This window comes from Arachis ipaensis, chromosome B3, assembly GCF_059453495.1.
Source record: "Arachis ipaensis isolate K30076 ecotype BB chromosome B3, ASM5945349v1, whole genome shotgun sequence".
Taxonomy (NCBI): domain Eukaryota; kingdom Viridiplantae; phylum Streptophyta; class Magnoliopsida; order Fabales; family Fabaceae; genus Arachis; species Arachis ipaensis.
The window spans coordinates 29,154,345-29,174,812 of record NC_142438.1 but is presented as its reverse complement, the minus strand read 5'-3'; the positions used below and the strand labels follow the sequence as shown (position 1 = coordinate 29,174,812).

The window sequence follows — 20,468 nt, the reverse complement described above, 5'->3', positions numbered from 1 at the left end:
AACTAGAATATAAATGGCAAGGTTATGAAAACCAGTTTGAACCAACCATTTGAACCGGTCACACCACAAACCGAAGGAAAAAGTAAAAAGCGAATCGGTTAGATGTCAAAATCGAAAAATTCAAAAACCGCTCTTGAACCGTCAAACCGGCTAGAAACTGGTCGGTTGAATCGAACCGTGACCTGACCGATTTTTTTAATTAAGCTTAGAAGGCGCCGTTTTGCGGCACATTAGGGCACGGAAGGTAACTCTTACCAGCCCTTGCCCTAAGCCCCTGCCCCCTAACCAAAACGCGCTCCTGCCCAATTTTTTGAAAATTGGACCGGACCGGCCAGTCAGACCGGTTTAACTATGAACCGGTAACATTAACGGTCCGATCAGACATATAAAACCGGTAATAAAAAAACCGACGAAAAACTGTTGAATCGGACAAGAACCGGCCGGTCGGACCGAACTGGAACCCGGCCGGACCGCACCGGAACCCGGCCGGTTTACACAAAAAAGGGAAGCTCCTTCGTTTCTTTCTCCCTTTCTCCCTATCTTTCTTTCAGTCAGAGAAATCACCCACACCCAACCACAAAACCCTAGCACTGTAAGCCTACACCATTGCCAGAAGGGCATACTGCCGCCGTCCGTCGCACTCAAAGTTCGCCATCCGTCATCTAGCTTCCCTCGTGCTCCAAGTCTTCAACCCCTGTTCGCTGTCAGCGATCGCGGTTGCTTCTTCGAGCTCGGCGTCCGTCGTCTTTGTCTGCTCAGCCGCGCTTCCGTCGCCTTTTGTTTGCCGTTCACGTTCGCGTCTTCGTTCGCGTTCTTCGCCGTTCGCGTTCGCTCGGCGTTCACCGTTCGCGTTCACAAGCTGTTCACCGTTCGAGTTCGCGTTCGTCTGGAAGCCACGTTGCTCTGCTTCAAACTCTCCGACCAACCCGCGCGCTCCACTCAGCCGTCGAACTGCTCTCTTTTGTCCCTGCCGTGAGTTCCCTAAACCTGCCACCAGACAATACACTCACACAACACCAATACTCTTCTTCAAACTCTGCAACTTCTGATTTCTATTACAATAAGTAATTATTTGATTTGGTAGTGATTTGGATTTTTTCATAGACTAAATTAAAGTTACAATAGTTATGTTCTCTTCTCTATCACATTGAAATTAAGCTTTGAATGCTCTTATTTCGTTTTAATTTTACCGCACTCAACATGTTTGATGAAATGCTTTAACCATATTTCTGGTTGGTTTTATAATTTCTAGCTTTTAGAAACTTAGTAAGTTGATTGCATGTGAAATTAGAATAATTGGATCATAGTAATTAGGAAATTTTAGCTGTACAAATAACATCTTTGCAGAAAACATGTTAGCATGATGATTCCACTTGCATTAGTGTTCTTCTGGTAAATTTTTTAACTGTTATTGTGAACTTGTTAATTTGCTAATTGTTCTTGTGTTCTTCTGTTACTTTTAATTTTTTTTGTTTTGTTGTGATTTTCTGCTGTTGAATTTGTTAAGTTGATAATTTGCTAAATTGTTGGGCTGCTGTTGTTTTAATTTGTCAAATTGTTAGGTTGCTGCGACTTAATTTGTTGGATTTTCTATTTAGGTCTTGTTCTTGTTTATTTGCTAAATTGTTGTTGTGTATTTATTGTTTATTTGCTGGATATTGGTGATCATTGTCTTTGAGATTATTTACTATGCAGGTTTAGTGTCATCACTGTTTTGGAATGTTTTATAATGTAGTAATGTTTGTTGCTGCTTTGTAATTGCTGGTTGCAGGTTTAGTGTGATTATTGGTTAATGTTTTGTAATGTTTGGTGCTGAATGCTGATTGTTGAGTTCAGATATGGTTATTTATTTTGACTTGGGTAAAGAGACTTATGGTCATTTTTTCCTGCCTTATACCGATTCAGATGATTATTTTCAGAGGATGAGCACTTATTTATGTATCTTGAGAAACTGTCTTTCTGTGTGTTATGAGCATTTGGTGAAGCCTGTATTGTACCTATTCAAAGCTTAGTTTTACCAAATGGTCTTTAAAAGCCTATTGTCTCTAAAATGCTACTGCACAGATCCAAGTCTATTGTCTTTAAAAGCCTGTATGCACCTTCATTTGGTGAAGCCTTTCTAGCACTAGTACACTACCAACTTTGTTATTAATAATGTTATCAAGTTTATTTATCCGAGTACTATGTTTATTTTTTAGTTGGATTTATGATAATTCTATTCTTCCTATTTTTGTCAGACATTTCTTTTAACGTTTTGTGTACCGATGAGGAATTGTACTTGCTTGGTATCATGCTTTCATCTGGCATTTTTGCATTTAATATAAAAAAGGAAAATCCTAAGAGTAATTCACCACTCCATTAGAAAAACTTCATACTACCTTATACCCTCAACTTAATACTTGCATATTTATAATTTTATTATTCTATTCTAAAATGGTTTTTCCGGTTGAACCACCGGTTAGACCGGTTGGATCAATAAACCAGTGAACCAATAACTAAAGCGGTTTGATAACCGGTCCGGTTCTCAGAACCTTGCTCCTGCCTCCTCACACTCAGCCAGTCCGAGCTCCTCTCATCGAGATCCTGCTCCTCCGTCACTTCCGTCCAACCACCGCCTGCTACCGCCGCCGACGCAATTGTGAACATTGAAGCCACCATCGCGGCGTCGCATCGCAACGTCGAAGCCTCCGAGGTGAGGGACCGTCACTCTCAGTCTCTCACGGCCTCACCTTGTCGCGCTCTCGGTCTCTCACCTCGTCCCCTCACCTCGTCCCCTTACCTCGGTCGTCGTTGTGGTCCCGTGCCCCTGCACTCGCTTCACCGGCGGCAGAAGCAGACGGAACCGCATCTGGTCCCTCTGGTGGTGGTGGTCGTCGTCTTCTTGCTTCTCACGGTCTCTGTCTCGCACCTGGTCTCGATCTCTCCCTTCCCTGCCCTCTTCGTTGCCGGTAGCAGAGGCAACAGATCCCGGTGGCCTTGCTGTCAGCTTCTCCCTCGCCATCAGCTTCTCCTTCGCCGTCAACTCCCTTCGTGCAACCTGATTTGGTGAGTTTCCCCTGTTCTTTCTGTTTCAATTTTGTTGTTGCATCACTGCACTTTGATTTTGTTGCCGAAAGTAATTTGTTGCTGAAAGTTGAATGTGTTGCCGAAATTTGTTACTGATCATCATGAACCTTGAGTTTGTTGTTGACTTGCCAAAATAATCACTTAGCCTAAGTTTGTTCGTTGCCGAAAATCATTACTGAGTTTATTGAACCTTGAATTTGGTGCTGTTTTGCAGAATAATCACTTAGTTAAGTTTTGCTTCATCTCTCTGTCCAGGTGAGTTTCAGCTTCGGCCTTGTTATTCCTCTTTCAATTTCATTGCTGTAAATTATTAGTACATCTTGAATTTGTTGTTGAAAGTTGAGTTTGTTGCTGAAATTATGATTAGCTAATGTTAATTTGCTGTAAATCATATTTGGAGAATTGGAAGTTTTTTGTTGCTGCCTGAAAGTTATCATAGTTATCATAGCTGAATTTGTTGCTAGAACTTTAGAAGTAGAATTTGTTGTCAGCTGTAAGTTGAATTTGATGCTGAACATATCATAAATGTGGTTGTTGCTGAAAGTAGAATTTGTTGCTGGATAATTGAGTTGAGTTGAATTTGTTACTGAACCTTGTTGTTGTGTTGCTTAAAAAATGCTAAATCTTTTGTTGCTGTATGTTAAGGGATAAGAGATAAGAGAGTTGGTCAGTAACAAAATCAGTTTGGTACAGTTAATTAGGGTTTGTTATTCTGATATCTAATCTTTCTCTCTTTTCCAACTCTGTTATAAATGAAGCTCTTGCATCCCTCTAAGAGGTGTGTAGAATTGATTCATTGATGGAAAGATAAGATGAAGTTAATTCAGTTTGCTAGTTTCTTGTAGTTCTCCAAACTCTTCTTTCTCTGTTTCTGATGTTCTGCATAATGCAGTGTTTCTTATGGAAGATATAGATGCAAATCAAAATGAGGAAAATGTTGATCAAGCTCCAAATTTGTCCTATGAAGATATAAATGTTGATTTTAAGATCACTTGGACTTGATTTATCGATTGTGTTATCTTTTACTTGCTCTTGTTTATTTAAATGGAGAAAGTATTTTGTATTAGAAACTAGTTTATTATCTCTTTTTGCATCATTAGTTATGTCTAAAAATTAATATTTGATTATTATTATTATGTTTGTAAAGACTTGTATTTTAAGTTTTAATACATAATTTTAATTTCATTTATATAATTTTATATTTTTTTAAATTATGATTGGGTCAACCGGGTGAATCAGTGACCCACCGGTTGAACCAGTGACCTTAATTGCCGGTTCGGTTCTGATAACTATGGTTGCAACCTTGATCCGAACGGAATATGTTTGATTAATTGCTTCATTTTGAGACGGCAGCTTTATCCTTCCTTCATTCTGTTGGACAGGAATGGCGACAACCTTAAACATGGCGATGCCCGTGTCCATGTGGAGCCCTACACAGACGAAGACAACCAAAACTGTTGCCCAACCCCGCGAGTTCCAAAGCCAAAAGTTGAATATATTGCTGAAAGCAATAACATCTTCGACAACTTTGAGACAACTAAAGCAAGTGCACACTCAAATTCTGCGCTCCAACCTGGAACGCTCTCACTCCCTCCTCATCCGCCTGCTCCTCTCCTCCGCCGCCTTCTCCTCCGAGTATGCCGTCTCCCTCTTCTCCCAAATCCCAAACCCTCCCACCCATTTTTCCAACCAACTCCTCCGCGACTTCTCTCGCGGCCCCACACCCTACAACGCTCTCTTGCTCTATTACACCCTCAGGACATGTGTCCCCCTTGCTCTTGACAACTTCAGCTTTCCTCCTTTGCTTAAGGCAGTTTCCAGAGCCTCTGCTTTGAACCAAGGTTTGGAGATTCATGGCTTTGCTTCCAAGTTGGGCTTCGATGCTGATCCTTTTATTCAAACGGGTTTGATTGGTATGTATGCGGCTTGTGGCCGCGTTGTGGATGCACGCTTGCTTTTTGACAAAATGTCTCATCGGGATGTTGTTGCTTGGAATATTATGTTTGATGGGTATGGATGTATGCCGCAAATAGTTTTTGGGTGAATTTTTTGCTTGCTGCTACTTTGCTCAATAACATTCCAACCTTTTCACTCTGGTGTTATGATACAGGTACTGCCAAAATGGTTGTTATGATTGTGTTTTGGAGCTATATGAGGTGATGAAGAGCTCTGGTGTGGAACCAGATGGTGTGATTTTCTGTACTGTGCTTTCTGCTTGTGGTCATGCTGGGAATTTGAGCTATGGCAAAGCAATCCATGAGCTCATTCGGAAAAGAGATATGGTTCTTGACTCTCACTTACAGAGGGCCTTAATTAACATGTATGCAAACTGTGGTGCAATGGATTTGGCGCGGAAGCTGTATGATGAATTCTCCACAAAACACTTGGTCGTTTCTACTGCAATGCTTTCAGGGTATGCAAAGCTTGGAATGGTTAAAGAGGCTCGTATGATATTTGACGAGATGATTGAAAAGGACTTGGTGTGTTGGAGTGCAATGATATCTGGTTATGCTGAGAGTGATCAGCCTCACGAGGCTCTTAAATTGTTTGATGAAATGCAGCTGCGCAGAATAGTTCCTGATCAGATAACAATGCTGAGTGTCATTTCCGCTTGTTCTCATGTTGGTGTGCTTGAAAAAGCAAAATGGGTTCATGCATATGTAGATAAAAATGGGTTTAGAAGAGCTCTGTCTGTCAACAATGCTCTAATTGATATGTATGCCAAGTGTGGGAGCTTGGACAGAGCAAGAGAGGTATTTGAGAACATGCCAAGAAAAAATGTGATATCTTGGTCCAGTATGATCAATGCTTTTGCCATGCATGGGGATGCTCATAGTGCCATAAACCTCTTCCATAGGATGAAAGAAGAACATGTTACGCCCAACGGTGTTACATTTATTGGTGTACTTTACGCATGCAGTCATGCGGGTTTGGTTGAAGAGGGTCAGAACTTCTTTTCATCCATGATTGATGAGCATGGCATCTCTCCCAAGCTTGAGCACTATGGTTGCATGATTGACCTGTATTGTAGAGCCAACCTCTTGAGGAAAGCTATTGAGGTTATTGAGACAATGCCTTTCGCTCCAAATGTTATCATTTGGGGATCCCTTATGTCTGCTTGTCAAGTGCACGGTGAGGTTGAATTAGGTGAATTTGCAGCCAAACGACTTCTTGAGATAGAACCTGATCATGATGGAGCCCTTGTAGTTTTGTCAAACATTTATGCCAAAGAAAGAAGATGGGATGATGTTGGATTGATAAGGAAATTGATGAGTCATAGAGGCATCTCCAAGGAGAGGGCATGCAGTAGGATTGAAATGAATAATGAGGTGCACGAGTTCATGATGGCCGATAAATATCATGAAAAATCAGATCAAATATATGAGAAATTAGGTGAGGTAGTGAGTGAATTGAAGCTAATTGGCTACACACCAAGTACCTCAGGCATTTTGGTTGATATAGAAGAGGAAGAGAAGAAAGAACTAGTTCTCTGGCATAGTGAGAAATTAGCATTATGTTATGGGCTAATAAGTGGGAGGAAAGAGTCATCATGTATTCGCATAGTTAAAAATCTCAGAATATGTGAGGATTGCCATACCTTCATGAAGTTGGTTTCGAAAGTGTATCAAATAGAGATTGTTGTGAGAGATAGAACTAGGTTTCACCATTGTAAAGGTGGTGTCTGTTCTTGTAGAGACTATTGGTGACTTTTATATCATTTTTTTTTTCTATTTGTAAATTGAACTATAGTATCACATATTTTCATCTTCATTGATAGACCTACCTTGCAATTGCAACAGCATTCATGTAGATTGACTCGTCAAAAGTCTATGGTTGTTTGAGTCAAAACCACCACACAGACTTTGATATATTCCGGTGCGTGTGATATTATTTTTTCAAGAAAATATTGTTGAAATAATATTTTATTCTTTATAAATATGAGAGTCATTTAAATATTGGTCATTTGGAGGCAAACTTAGGCCTTAGCTAACCTTCCTTTCGAAGTTAAACAAAACCGAAAAGAAAAAGAAAGTCGAGACTTTGAATGTTGTGTGAGAGAGAAAGTTGGGGAGGGGGCTTGGAAGGCTTAGGTTTCTTTTTGGGAAGTTCTGTGGTGCTGATTCTCTTTATCAACATGGTATGCTTATAAGTCGTGTAAGCATAAGCAGGTAACAGGTGTATTGAAATGTGTAGAAACGGTGTTGAGGGAATGGCACTGAGGATTGATGCGTCTTTTTTGTTCTTGTTTTCCGTAGAATGAAAGATGTATAATTAGTTGTTAATGGAATGGAAAAGTATAGGGTACAAACATATTATCTGCCAACTTCTGCCAACTCTTATTTATAATTGTGTTTTATGGAAGTGTGTTCGTGGATGTGTCTAATAATTAATATATTTTAAATACATATATAAAGAGACACATCCAGAAAATATATTTATAAAGACACTTTTATTAAATATAGCTATAAAAAAGACATTTTTATTAGACACATCCACGGACACACTTTTATGAAACACAATTATAAATAAGTTGGCAAAAGTTGGCAGATATGCTGTTGGTAATGTAGCGGAACCGTAATGGAATTGCTTAAGGAAAATAATAAGTGGGCTGCATAAATTAATGGAACAACTATTTTATATGGTTTCAATAGAAGATAATATTGGACTCCAAAAAACAGCATACATACGTGGCCCTAATTGGAGGAACGCGGGTTAATGTTCCGTCATAGTACTACCACATTCTTCTAAATCGTATACGGTATACCATTTAAAATTGTATTTTCTATAATGTAAACCTTGAACAACAAACACCATATAGCAAACTATTCACCCTAAATCCTATAAATCATAATTACTATAATTAGTATAATGTAATTAAAAAATAAACAAAAATCCTAAATCCTCTATGGTATTAAAAAAAAACACTCTTTCTATTCCCAAAGATAATTAGTCAAATTTTTTAAAGATAAATATTATCGAAAATAAAATTAATCTTTTAAAATGTTATAAAATTAATGTTTTTGTATTAAATAAAAAACAGTTTTTTGAAAAGAAAAATCAAATTTTAGATTAAAAAAATGATTTTTTAAATAAAAATAGGTTTTATAGGATTTAGTACTATGACGGAACATTAAGCCATCGTTTTAATTACTTTTTTTTTTTCAGTCTTGATCGACTCAATTAATTTCACTTTTGGTACTTTTTTTCCTTTTTTTTTTTGTCACAACAAAATTTTACATTCCCGTGTTCCTCCAATTAGGGCCACGTATGTATGCTGTTTTTTGGAGTCCAATATTATCTTCTATTGAAACCATACAAAATAGTTGTTCCATTAATTTATGCAGCCCACTTATTATTTTCCTTAAGCAATTCCATTAACAACTAATTATACATATTTCATTCTACGAAAAACAAGAACAAAAAAATGCATCAATCCTCAGTGCCATTCCCTCAACACCGTTTCTACACATTTCAATACACGTGTTGCCTGCTTATGCTTACACGACTTGTAAGCATACTATGTTGATAAAGAGAATCCGCACAGAACTTCTCTTTTTTTTTATAAATACAAAATGCCGATGGAACTTATTTGTCTATCTGAGTCCTTGGACACGTCATGGATCATGTGGGTGTCTAAATGTGTCATTTCATCATGGATTATGTCATTATGTGGGTGTCTAAATGGATCATGTGGGTGTTTAAATGTGTCATTTAATCATGGATCATGTGAGTGTCTAAATGTGTCATTTCATCATGGATTATATGGGTGTCTAAACGGATCATGTGGGTGTCTAAATGTGTCATTTAATCATGGATTATGTGGGTGTCTAAACGTGTCATTTCATCATTTTTCGTTAAGTACAAACGAAAAAAATATGTCAGGGACTAATTTATTTGTCAAAAAAAAATTTAAAGATATTTTTGTGTATTAATTTCTTTTAAAAACTAAAGTGTTCGATTTTAATTTCCAGGGACTAATTTAAATAAGGGGTAAGTACTGTTTTGGTCTCTAAAGTTGAGCGTGAAAATCGAAACTGTCCCTCATCTAATTTTCGATTTAGAATAGTCCTTAATGTTTTTTTCGTATTAAAATCGTCCTTTTTAATAAAAAATTTTTTTAAATGACAAAAATACTCTTTTTTTTCACCATTTCATTCTTCTTGTTCTTCTTCTTCTTCCGGGAGAATTGTTCTTCTTCCATTAACAAATTTTTCAATTACAGATTCAGAATAATTTCAGAAGAACAAATTCTTCTTTCATTAACAAAACTCAAAATTTCAAAATTTTAAATACAGTTAACAAAATCCAATTACAAGAATTAAAAATATCCAAATTCATCTTCAATTACAAAAATAAAAAATCTATAAATTTAGAAAAATAAGAAACATATTAGAAAACAAGAACAGATTAGGAAAATAAGAAACAAGAACAAAATAAGAAACAAAAACAAGAAATAAGAACAGATTAGGAAAATCCATAACATCATCAAATTCAATGGCAAATTAAAAAATAGAAGAATCAGAAATAGATGCAACAGATGCAGAAAAAGAAGCAAATTCAATAACAAAATTCAACAGATGCAGAAGAAGAAGCAAAATTCAAATGCAATAGCAAAAACAGATGCAGAAGAAGAAGCCGAAGAAGAAGGAGATGCAGATGCAAATGCAGAAGCAGAATCAGAAGCAGATGCAGAAGAAGAAGCAGATGCGAAAGAAGAAGCAGACCCACTCGCGCATCTCCTCTCTTCGCTGTTCTGCTTCCCCGACGGCAACTCGTGGGCGAATCAGCGGTGACGGCTCAGCAGCGTGGTCTCCCTCCAAGGCCCGATGACGACGCGACGGCGGCGGCGAGCCCTAGCAGCGCTGGCATCTCCTTTCCCTCTTCTCTTCTCCCCCTGTCGCAGCCCTTCTCTCGTTTCTTCTTTCTTTCTTTCTTTTGGGTTTCCTGACGGCGACAGCGGCTTCAAGCTTCGCCGCCGACGCCGTCCCCCCCCCTTCCCCCTATCCCTTGCCCCTTTTCCTCCCTCCCCCTTTCCTTTCTCTCCTCCCCTGGCGTTCTTTTTTTTTTTTACTTATTTTTTATTTATTAGAATAGCGGTATTTTTGTAATAAAATAAAAAAATTTATTAAAAAGGACGATTTTAATACGAAAAAAAAACGTTAAGAACGACTCTAAATCGAAAATTAGATGAGGAACGGTTCGATTTTCACACTCAATTTTAGGGACCAAAACCGTATTTAACCCTTTACTCTCAAAGTTTTCATGCATTGCACAGATCTATACTAAAAAAAATTTGAAGATGAAAAAATAAAACGCCATCTTTATAATTCTTCATATACATACCATAAGTCAAGTCAATTAATATAATTTTCAACATATGTCTTATACTTATATATACCTTTTGTAAATCTATCGTGAAATTTTCTTAATTTTTTCTTGGCAATATTCTTTTATTTATATATTTTTTTAGAGTTAAGTATGATTTTGGTTATCCCACATTCTCATCACTTTTGCCGAATCACGCAAGCTTGGGGGAAAGCTTCACTATCAATTTCTCCGAATAAAAGTGACGTCAACTTAAAAAGAAGAAAAATACGAACACTTTAATCAGATTAAATTTTTTCATCGATGTTACGGATCTAAAGAAATCGAACGTCAAAAGGAGTTCGCCAAGGAATTCACGTCCTTTCTCTCTCTCTCGGTTCTCTTTCTTTTCTTTTTCTCCGAAATAAACTCATGCATGGCTGAATGATGATTAGTGGGTTAATGGTGGTTAGGTGGCAAGAATGGGCGCTGGGTGTCAAGCTTTAGGGCTGCTGAGTCAGCGGTTTAAATTATAAATATCTTAAACGGATAATTATCAAGGTAAATGTATTAAAACACAAGTAATTATATATATATATATAAAAGTTATTAATATAAATGACATTAGTAACATAAGAATTAAAATAAATTATGTTGAATTAAGAAATTAACTAAATTAATTAGTGATGACAAACGTTATTTTTGGACAAAATAAATAATTAGTGTTGATTAATTATATTTACTTATTACTAATTGTTTATTGTTGCAGGCCAAATTTCAATAGCCCAAATGGAATAAAAAGCAATTAGCAAGGTTGATGGGCTGAAAGCAAAAATCAGAAGCCCAAAAGAAACAAAGCCAAAGAAATCAAAACGGGCAAAAAGAAGTGATCCGATCCAAGCCCAAAGTGAATTTCAATTCCCTCCATCTTGCCTTACCAAAAGCAACGTTCCCCTCCTCTCTGACCAAGTCAAATCACAGCTTCAGAAAAGTAAAAAAGAGAAAGAGAGAGAGCTTCTTCACCAAGCTAGTCACCAAAGAAGCAAGAGAGAGAAGGATTAAGCTTGAAGCTCAGAAATCAAATCTGAAAATCCAAACCAAATCAAGTTTAGGTTATAGGTAAATCATTTCCTCTTACATGCAACTCGGTCTCATCTCTTCTTCCCAACTCTCTGCTCTATCCGAAATGGGATACAAAGGAAAGATGATTTCTGTTCTTCCCTGCTGTGTATCTACGGTCTTAAACATGACTTGGGGACCAAGTTGGTTTTCAAGGGTTCAGATTAAGTTGACCATTGGAAGACTGTTATGGTTGCTGATTTATGGCTTTCGGTCAAGATGAGGAAGTCAGAAGCAAAGTTTCTAATCTGGAGATTAAGGAGAAAAGTGAATCTGTGGGTTGGTGAAGCTCAAGGTTCAAGGTGTTGACCTTAGAAGAAGAACCAAGCAACATGCAAGGAGATAAAAGAAGCTTGCTGTTCATTCAGAAGGCAAGGAGAGAAAACCAGAGTGTGAGAACAGTGTTCTGTTAAGAAGTTCCTCTACTTGGATAATGCTTTCTTTCAAAGAAGTATTCGGCCAATACTGAAGAACTGCATCTGAGGTTTGCGAATCTGGTTTTGCACATAGCAAAGAGGCTGATGATGAAGTCAATCTCCTTCATGTTTTACAGATTGTAATGTACTTTTCTATGTTTATCTTTCTGTAATTTCTTGTGAGAAAAGGCATTGTGAGAAAGCTCAAGTAAAAGCCATGAGTGGAAAAAGGCTGAGTGATACACTTGAGAGAAAAGCCTAGAGTTATTTTCAGATTTCTTTAGGTATGTCTATGTCTTGTATCTTGTACCTGTGAGGTATCCCTTTCTTAGTTGGGTTAGCACTAAGACTGATTAGTTAGGTATTAGCATAGCCAATGTCAAGTTAGGTTAGAACTTGAGTGTGAAAGGATTGGGTCAATCCTGTGAAATTGGTGTATGTAATACTGTTAACTATAGTAAAATTCTTCCATAGTTGTGGAGGAGACTGGATGTAGGTTGCATAGCACAAGGCAACCAAACCAGGATACATGCTGGTGTTAGCTTTTCTCTTCTCTGCTGAGTTCTGTTTTCTGATATTCATGAGACAAAAATAAATTGTCTCATAAATTTTCGCTGCTGAGTTCAAACAGAACCTGAATTGAAAGTTTGTTTAAAAGGGTAATAACAACAGCAAAAAGGAAGGCATAGATTCAACCCCCCTTCTCTAAGCCTACCACAATCTTCAATTGGTATCAAGAGCTAAGGTCTCAAGAATCAAGCTTAACCGCTTGGAGCAAAGATCCAATGGCGAACAACTTGGGCACAACCACAGTTGCCTACACCCTCACTGAAGGCCAGTCAAACAACCGGTCACCTTTCTTCAATGGGAAGAACTACTCCTACTGGAAGGAAAGGATAAGGATTTTCATCCAATCCATTGACTACAACATATGAAAGATTGTTGTGAGCGATCCCAAGATCCCAACAAAAATAAGTGCTGATGGAGTGGTGACTCCAAAAGAAGAAGCTGAATGGAATGAAGATGACAAGAAGAAGATAGAGCTGAATGCTAAAGCAATCAACCTTCTTCACTGTGCTATCAGCTTTGAAGAGTACCGGAAGGTGTCTAGATGCAAGACAGCCAAAGAAATCTGGGAAAAACTCCAGGTTACACACGAAGGCACCAAACAAGTAAAAGAAACGAGGATTGATATGCTGCGAAAAGAGTACGAGATGTTTAGCATGAAGGATGGAGAAAGCATTGATGAAGCGTTTGAGAGATTCTCAATCATAATCAACAACCTTGATGCTATGGGTACAAACTATGCAGAACAACCCTGGTGAGAAAACTCCTTAGAAGCCTCACAAAAGAATGGGAAAACACTGCCACTGTTCTAACCGAGAGCAACAACATAAGTCCCATAACCTATGATGAGCTGAGAGGAAAACTCCTTGCCTATGAAGCCACACACACAAACACAAACTCAAAGAAAAAGGGAATAGCCCTCAAGTCACAAATAGAACCGAAAGAGAGTGAGTCTAGTGATGGTATTTCAAATGACGAGCTTTTGTTTTTTGCTAGGAGATTTAGAAGGATGATGAAGAACAAGGGCAAATACAAGGGTTCAAGTTGAAAGGAGCACAAGATAGACTTGAGCAAGGTGACGTGCCATCATTGCAAGGAGGCTGGACACTTCAAGCTAAATTGTCCAAAGCTCAAAAGGGAGGACAAAGGAAAGAAGAAAAGGAAAAGAGTACTCATGGCAGCTTGGGAGGATCTTGAGAATGACTCAAATGAAGAAGAAGAATCTGAAGGAGATGACAAAGACTGCTTCATGGCTGGAAACAACAATCTTGATGAGGTAAACTATTATGATTTGACCATTGAGGACTTGCATGCTATTATTGATGATCTCACCTTAAACACATTAAAACTGCTTGATAAATACAATGAATGCAGATCTGAAAGAGATGTGTTAAGAGCTGAAAATGATTTTTTTAAAAAAAAGGTGAAGGAAACTGAATGTGCTTTGGACATCATTGAAGAAAACAGATTTCTAAAATCTGAACTTGAAAAATTAAAAGGAAAGCACATTGTGGATCCTTTTCATGAGTTAATTGCTGAAAATGAAAGATTAAATGATATGATAAAAAGGCTGAATGGTGACTTAGCAAAATTTGCTCAAGGTTCTAGTAACTTGGACAAATTACTTGCAAGTCAAAGACCATTGTTTGAAAAATCTGGTTTAGGTTACATAGCCAAGGAAGATGCAGTTTTCAACACTTCCTCTATAAAATTTGTGGCTTCTTCATCAAATACTAAACCTATACCAAACAAATCGGGTATTGGATATGTTTCAAATTTTGAAGAAAAATTTGATGAAGTATACACAAGTGAAACTGAGCCTTCACCAAGAACTGATCCGAGTTCAAACCGGCCAGGTTTGGGTTATATTTCAAAAAATGAGGCTACTTTCAAGAAACCATTTTTCTATAACAAAACCTCATTTTCGAAAAATCCAAAGAGTTTTAAAAATTCTGGTGAAAACATTTTTGCAAAGAGGAACAATTATAACAAAAATCAGTTTGTTAAAGGAAATGCGTCTCCTCCAAAAAACCAAAAAATTTCAACTATTTAATCACTTCAAGCAATTTAACTCACCTAAGTTTCAGCGACATACATCAGAAAATTATTGTGTTAATTGCAAGAAAGTTGGTCACTCATATGAACAATGCTTCATTGAAAAGAGAGTTGTAGGAAACAAAGTCTACAATGTTGTTTGTGATTTCAATGCACTTGGGCAACCAAGATGGATTAACTTCAAAGGATCCAAATTAATTTGGATACCTAAGGCTACTTGAAACTCATCATGCAGATTTGCCTAGCATCCAAGAACAAAGAGGACATGTGGTACATGGATAGTGGATGTTCAAGGCACATGACTGGAAGGTCAACCTACTTCATCAAACTAAACAAGTATGATGGAGGTTTTGTGACCTTTGGAGATGATGGTAAAGGTAAAATCATTGCTATTAGAAAAGTAGGTAATGAGCAATCTACTTTCATTGATGATGTAATTTTGGTATGTGGTTTGAAGCACAATCTTTTGAGTATAAGTCAGCTGTGTGATTTAGGATATTTAGTGATTTTCAAAAGATTTGAATGCTGTGTTGTTAATGAAAAAACAAGTGAAGTGATGTTTGTTGCCAAGCGTTTTAATAATATGTATGGACTTACTCTTGATGAACTAAAAGATCAAAATGTAGCTTGTCTTCACTCTAAAGAATCTGAAAAGTGGTTATGGCACAAGAGATTGGGTCATGCAAGTATGTTTCAAATAAACAAACTTGTTAAGAAAGAATTAGTAAGAGGTCTTCCTTTGATAAAGTTTGACAAAGACATCACTTGTGATGCTTGCCAAATGGGAAAACAAATAAAATGTTCATTTAAACCAAAGAAAGACATCTCTACTAAAAGACCACTTGAGTTGCTACACATTGATTTATTTGGTCCAACAAGAACTCAAAGCCTAGGTGGTAAACATTATGGTTTAGTAATTGTGGATGACTACACTAGGTTTGGTTGGGTTTTATTTCTTGCACACAAAAATGAAGCCTTTTCGGCCTTTGAACCTTTTTGCAAGAAAATTCAAAATGAAAAGGATTTGAAAATCTCTTCTATAAGGAGTGATTATGAAACTGAATTTGAAAATAATTTGTTTGAATCCTTTTGTGAGAAATTTGGAATATCTCACAACTTCTCTTGTCCAAGAACACCACAACAAAATGGTGTTGTGGAAAGAAGAAATAGAAGCATACAAGAGATGACAAGAGCTATGCTTTGTGAGAGTAATGTTCCAAAATTCCTTTGGGCTGAAGCGGTAAACACAGCTTGCCACATTTTAAATAGAACAATCATAAGGAAATTTTTGAAGAAAACTCCTTATGAACTTTGGAAAGGCTACCCGCCAAACTTAGATTACTTGCACATCTTTGGATGCAAATGTTTTGTTTTAAATAACAAAGAAAATTTGGAAAAATTTGATCCAAAGACTTATGAGTGTTTGTTTGTAGGATATTCCACAACTAGTAAAGCATATAAGGTTTATCATTAAGATGCTAGAATTATTGAAGAGTCCATACATGTTACATTCTGTGATACTAACTTGGTACAAAGCATTTTAGAAGATTGTGATGCAGGAAATCAAGCTCAAAAGGAAGTTGCAACTGTGCAAAATCAAGAGAAAGGACATTCTGGTCAAACTGAACCAGAAACTACAACTGCTGAAAATTCGAGAGACAATTCCATTTTGTCTCATGAATCTGAAGGAAATCCTGAAGCCAGCAGCACCCAGAATCCCTTGGTATCTCAATCTGCATCCAAGTCCACTAGACCTCGTGAATGGAGATTCTTGAAGAATTATCCTGAGGAATTTGTCATTGGAGACGTCTCTCATGGAGTGCAAATAAGGTCTTCCACTAGAAAGGCAAATGAAGGATCAAACATTGCCCTTCTTTCACAAATTGAGCCTCAAAATGTCAAGGAAGCACTCAGTGACCCTTCTTGGGTTAAAGCTATGGAGGATGAGCTTCTTGAGTTTGAAAAGAACAAAGTGTGGACTTTGGTTCCAAGGCCAAGTGGAAAGAAAGTGACCGGCACCAAGTGGATATTTCGAAACAAGTTGGGAGAAGATGGCAGCATTGCAAGAAACAAGGCAAGGCTTGTGGCACAAGGATATGACCAAGAAGAAGGAATAGACTTTGATGAATCCTTTGCCCCTGTTGCCCGAATGGAAGCCATAAGACTTCTCTTAGCTTATGCTGCACATTGTGGTTTTAAATTATATCAAATGGATGTAAAATGTGCATTTTTGAATGGAGTGATAGATAGAGAAGTGTATGTGGAGCAGCCTCCTGGTTTTGAAAATAAAGAGCATTTTGATCATGTTTTCAAATTATCTAAAGCTCTCTATGGTTTAAGACAAGCTCCTAGAGCTTGGTATGAGAGACTTAGTTCTTTTCTTTTGAAAAATGGTTTTCAAAGAGGCACCACTGACACAACTCTATTCATCAAGAACTCTAATGATTCTTTTATTCTAGTCCAAATATATGTTGATGACATTATTTTTGGATCAGCCAATGAATCCCTTTGTTCTGAATTTGGAAAACTCATGACAAGTGAATTTGACATGAGTATGATGGGTGAACTTAATTTCTTCCTTGGGCTGCAAATTAAACAAACTGAAAAAGGTATTTTCATTCATCAAGAAAAGTATGCCAAGTAATTAGTTAAGAAATTTGGTATGGAAAATGCCAAACCCATGGGAACTCCCATGCATCCTAGTTCTAAATTAGATAAGGGAGAAACTGAGAAAGATGTTGATGAGACTAGGTACAGAGGAATGATTGGCTCTCTTATGTATTTAACTTCCTCTAGGCCTGATATAGTGCAAAGTGTTGGATTGTGTTCTAGGTTCCAATCCAAACCTAAAGAGTCTCATCTTTTTGCAGTTAAAAGGATCATTAGATATATTCATGGCACATCCAATTTTGGTCTTTGGTATCCTAAGATTGATGATTTTTCTGCAGTTGGTTATCGTGATGCAGATTTTGCTGGTGATAGAGTTGATAGAAGGAGTACTTCAGGCTTATGTTGCTTCCTTGGGAAGTCATTGAATGTTTGGTCAAGTATGAGACAATTCTGGGCAGGTGATGAACGTTTCCTTCAAGTCAGCGCGTACTGGGCTTACTTCAAGTGAAAAGTTGATCTGGACTAACCTCAAATCAGATCTGGGCAGTCCTAAATGTTTCACTTAAATCCAAACCTCATCTGGGCCCAATATGAATGTTACATTATTGTTTACTTGATTTTTTGATAATTTAAGTGCTTAAGTTTTATTTAAAATTTTTTTTGGCCCAAAAAGGTTTTCAAGCTAATTTATTTTTTTTTTGTTTTGATCCAAAAGGGGTTTCATTTTAATTTTGTTGACTTTCAAAATTTAAAATTAATTTTCTGTTTTATTTTAAAATCAAATAAAATCTTTTTTGAATGAGGTCAAGTCTTTTCAAAATATGATGCAGTTGCATGGTTTTGGAAATTCACTTTTGGGTACGATTACCAACACTCCATCTTTTCCCTCCATAACTCCTTCTCTATCCCTTCGGTTCTCACCACTACCCTCATTATTTTTTCTTAAACCAAATAACCACCAAATGAGGAAGAAAACCATAGCACACAAGCCTCCTCGTGAAAAGGTGTATAAACTTCCATCTAAGCCCTCCACTCGCTCCCAAGACCGAACCTTCACACCTTCACCATCTCCTCCTACCACTCCTCCTCGCACTGCTCCCATGGCGCGAACCAAGACAACACCACGATACCCTGCCCCTGCCAAGCCGACGCCACCACCTAAGGCAACGCCATCCAAACCAAGCTCTTCAAAACCTGGCTCATCCAAGGGTAAGCGTCCTGCTGTTGAAGAACCTGTTGCTGAGACAGCAAAACCTAAGTCAAAGTCTATTCCTGTGCGCTCACAAAGAGATAACCCTCATAGCCCTCTCAAATCTGTTAGAGAACCAGACATTGATCCTTTTGCTCACAAATCACACTACATGACATCTTACTCAGACTATAACCCCCATCGTTTCAAATCTGCCATGAACCACGATTTTTTTGAGGGAGTCATTCAATATCGCACTTTATGTCCCTCTTTTCTTGCGGATTTACCTGAATTGAAAAAGAAAGGTTTTTCTTTTGTTGAAAATTTGGAGTTTTTAGACTGGAATCACCTTTTCAAAATCAAAAAACCTGTATATCCTCAGTTAGTCAAAGAATTTTATGCAAACATGACTTACCATGAAGGAAGTGTGCATTCTTATGTTAAAGGCAGAGACATTATCTTGAATAATGAAACTATCAGTGATTCCTTGAAGTACACTGATGTTGGGCCGTGTACTTATACATCTGTGAAGTGGGATGAAGGTGTTGGTATCTCTTACCATGATGCTTTGGCTCACATTTGTGAACATGTTTCCTTAGTTGATGGCATCACACCCACTCACAAAGCCCTAGGATATGAACGTGCTCAGTTGCACCGTATTGTCAACCACATCTTGATTCCTCAAAGTGGTTCATATCAAAGGGTTTCTTACACTGACACACTTGTTTTGTATGCCCTAATCACTAAAACAGAAATCTCTTTTGCCTACTTGATGGCTAGATACATGTTTGATTCTGTTAGAAGTGTAAAGGATAAAGCACTACCTTATGGCATGTTTTTAACTTGCATATTTGAGAATTTTGATGTTGATCTGTCAAATGAGGATTACGAAAACAGACATTCATACCTAAAAGGGGGTGGTTCAGTGAAACAGTAAAAAAGACCAACTAGATCTGAAAGAGTGGTTCTAGATGATGATGATGAAGAGTTCATTCCAGATGACTCTCCTCCTCCTTCCACTGAGGGTACTTCCATTTCCACTGGGAAGAAATCTACTTTGCTGAATGTGGTCAAGGATGTCGCTCAAGAATTTGTTTCCCAATCAAATCACATGATTGCCATGAGCAAGGAACAAAGGAAGCTTGCTAGCAAGCATGAGAACTTCCTGAAGAAATCAAGGGATAGGGTGGCTGTGCTCATGACCTTCATTGATAACCTTCAAAATGATGAAGACATTGCCACTGATGTAGAAGAGGAAGATGCTTCGGAGGAGAACGGTTCTGATGCCTAAGATTTGTCTAATGAAAACTGTTGCTGCTGCTCTTTTTTTGTCTCATGAATTCTGTTTCTTTAGCTACTTTTGAACTGTTTCATTTTGGATGACTGTAATAACTCTAGATATTGCTGCACCTTTGGTAGTTTAGTCAGTACTTTGCACTATGGGCTAACTCTTTTCTGTAGGATGCAAGATTTTGTTTTTTTGTTGATCTTGCTTATTATCCACCCTTGATGACAAAAGGGGAGTAATAGCAATAGGATATAGATCCTATTACTTCTTTTGGGATTTTTGCTGCATTAATACTTGAGTTTGCATGCTGAATATTCTTTGCTGCATTAATACTTGATTTCACATGCTGAATCATTTTGCTGATGATATTAGCTTGATGTTGGGCTGATTATGTGATTTTGCTTATCTGATATCCCTTAGCCAAGATAAATGTATTTTAGCTCTTTATTGTGCTCTCTTTAAGAACAAAGAAAAATAGGAACAAAGAGGAAATCATAAATTCAGGGGGAGCTAATCTTGAAAAGGAAAGGGGGAGCAACATAAAAGCAAATGACAAAAATCAAAGGGAGTTTCTATACCTTACTCAATTTATTTCCTTTTTGATTATTGCTTAAATCATGTTTGTCATCAAGGGGAAGATTGTTGAGTTAAGAAATTAACTAAATTAATTAGTGATGACAAACATTATTTTTGGGCAAAATAAATAATTAGTGTTGATTAATTATATTTACTTATTACTAATTGTTTATTGTTGCAGGCCAAATTTCAATAGCCCAAATGGAATAAAAAGCAATTAGCAAGGTTGATGGGCTGAAAGCAAAAATCAGAAGCCCAAAAGAAACAAAGCCAAAGA

The 20,468-nt window shown here is 37.4% G+C and overlaps 1 protein-coding gene across 1 annotated transcript; it reads left to right on the top strand.

Annotated features, from left to right (window-relative positions):
• Positions 1 to 532: 532 nt before the first annotated feature.
• On the top strand, positions 533 to 6,843 carry LOC107630098 (Pentatricopeptide repeat (PPR) superfamily protein). The gene is made up of 5 exons (XM_021118564.2): positions 533 to 972; positions 2,463 to 3,045; positions 3,281 to 3,321; positions 4,449 to 5,076; positions 5,177 to 6,843. The coding sequence occupies exons 4-5, from the start codon at positions 4,451 to 4,453 to the stop codon at positions 6,771 to 6,773; spliced, it is 2,223 nt and encodes a 740-aa protein (XP_020974223.1). The 5' UTR covers positions 533 to 972; positions 2,463 to 3,045; positions 3,281 to 3,321; positions 4,449 to 4,450; the 3' UTR covers positions 6,774 to 6,843.
• Positions 6,844 to 20,468: the final 13,625 nt, after the last annotated feature.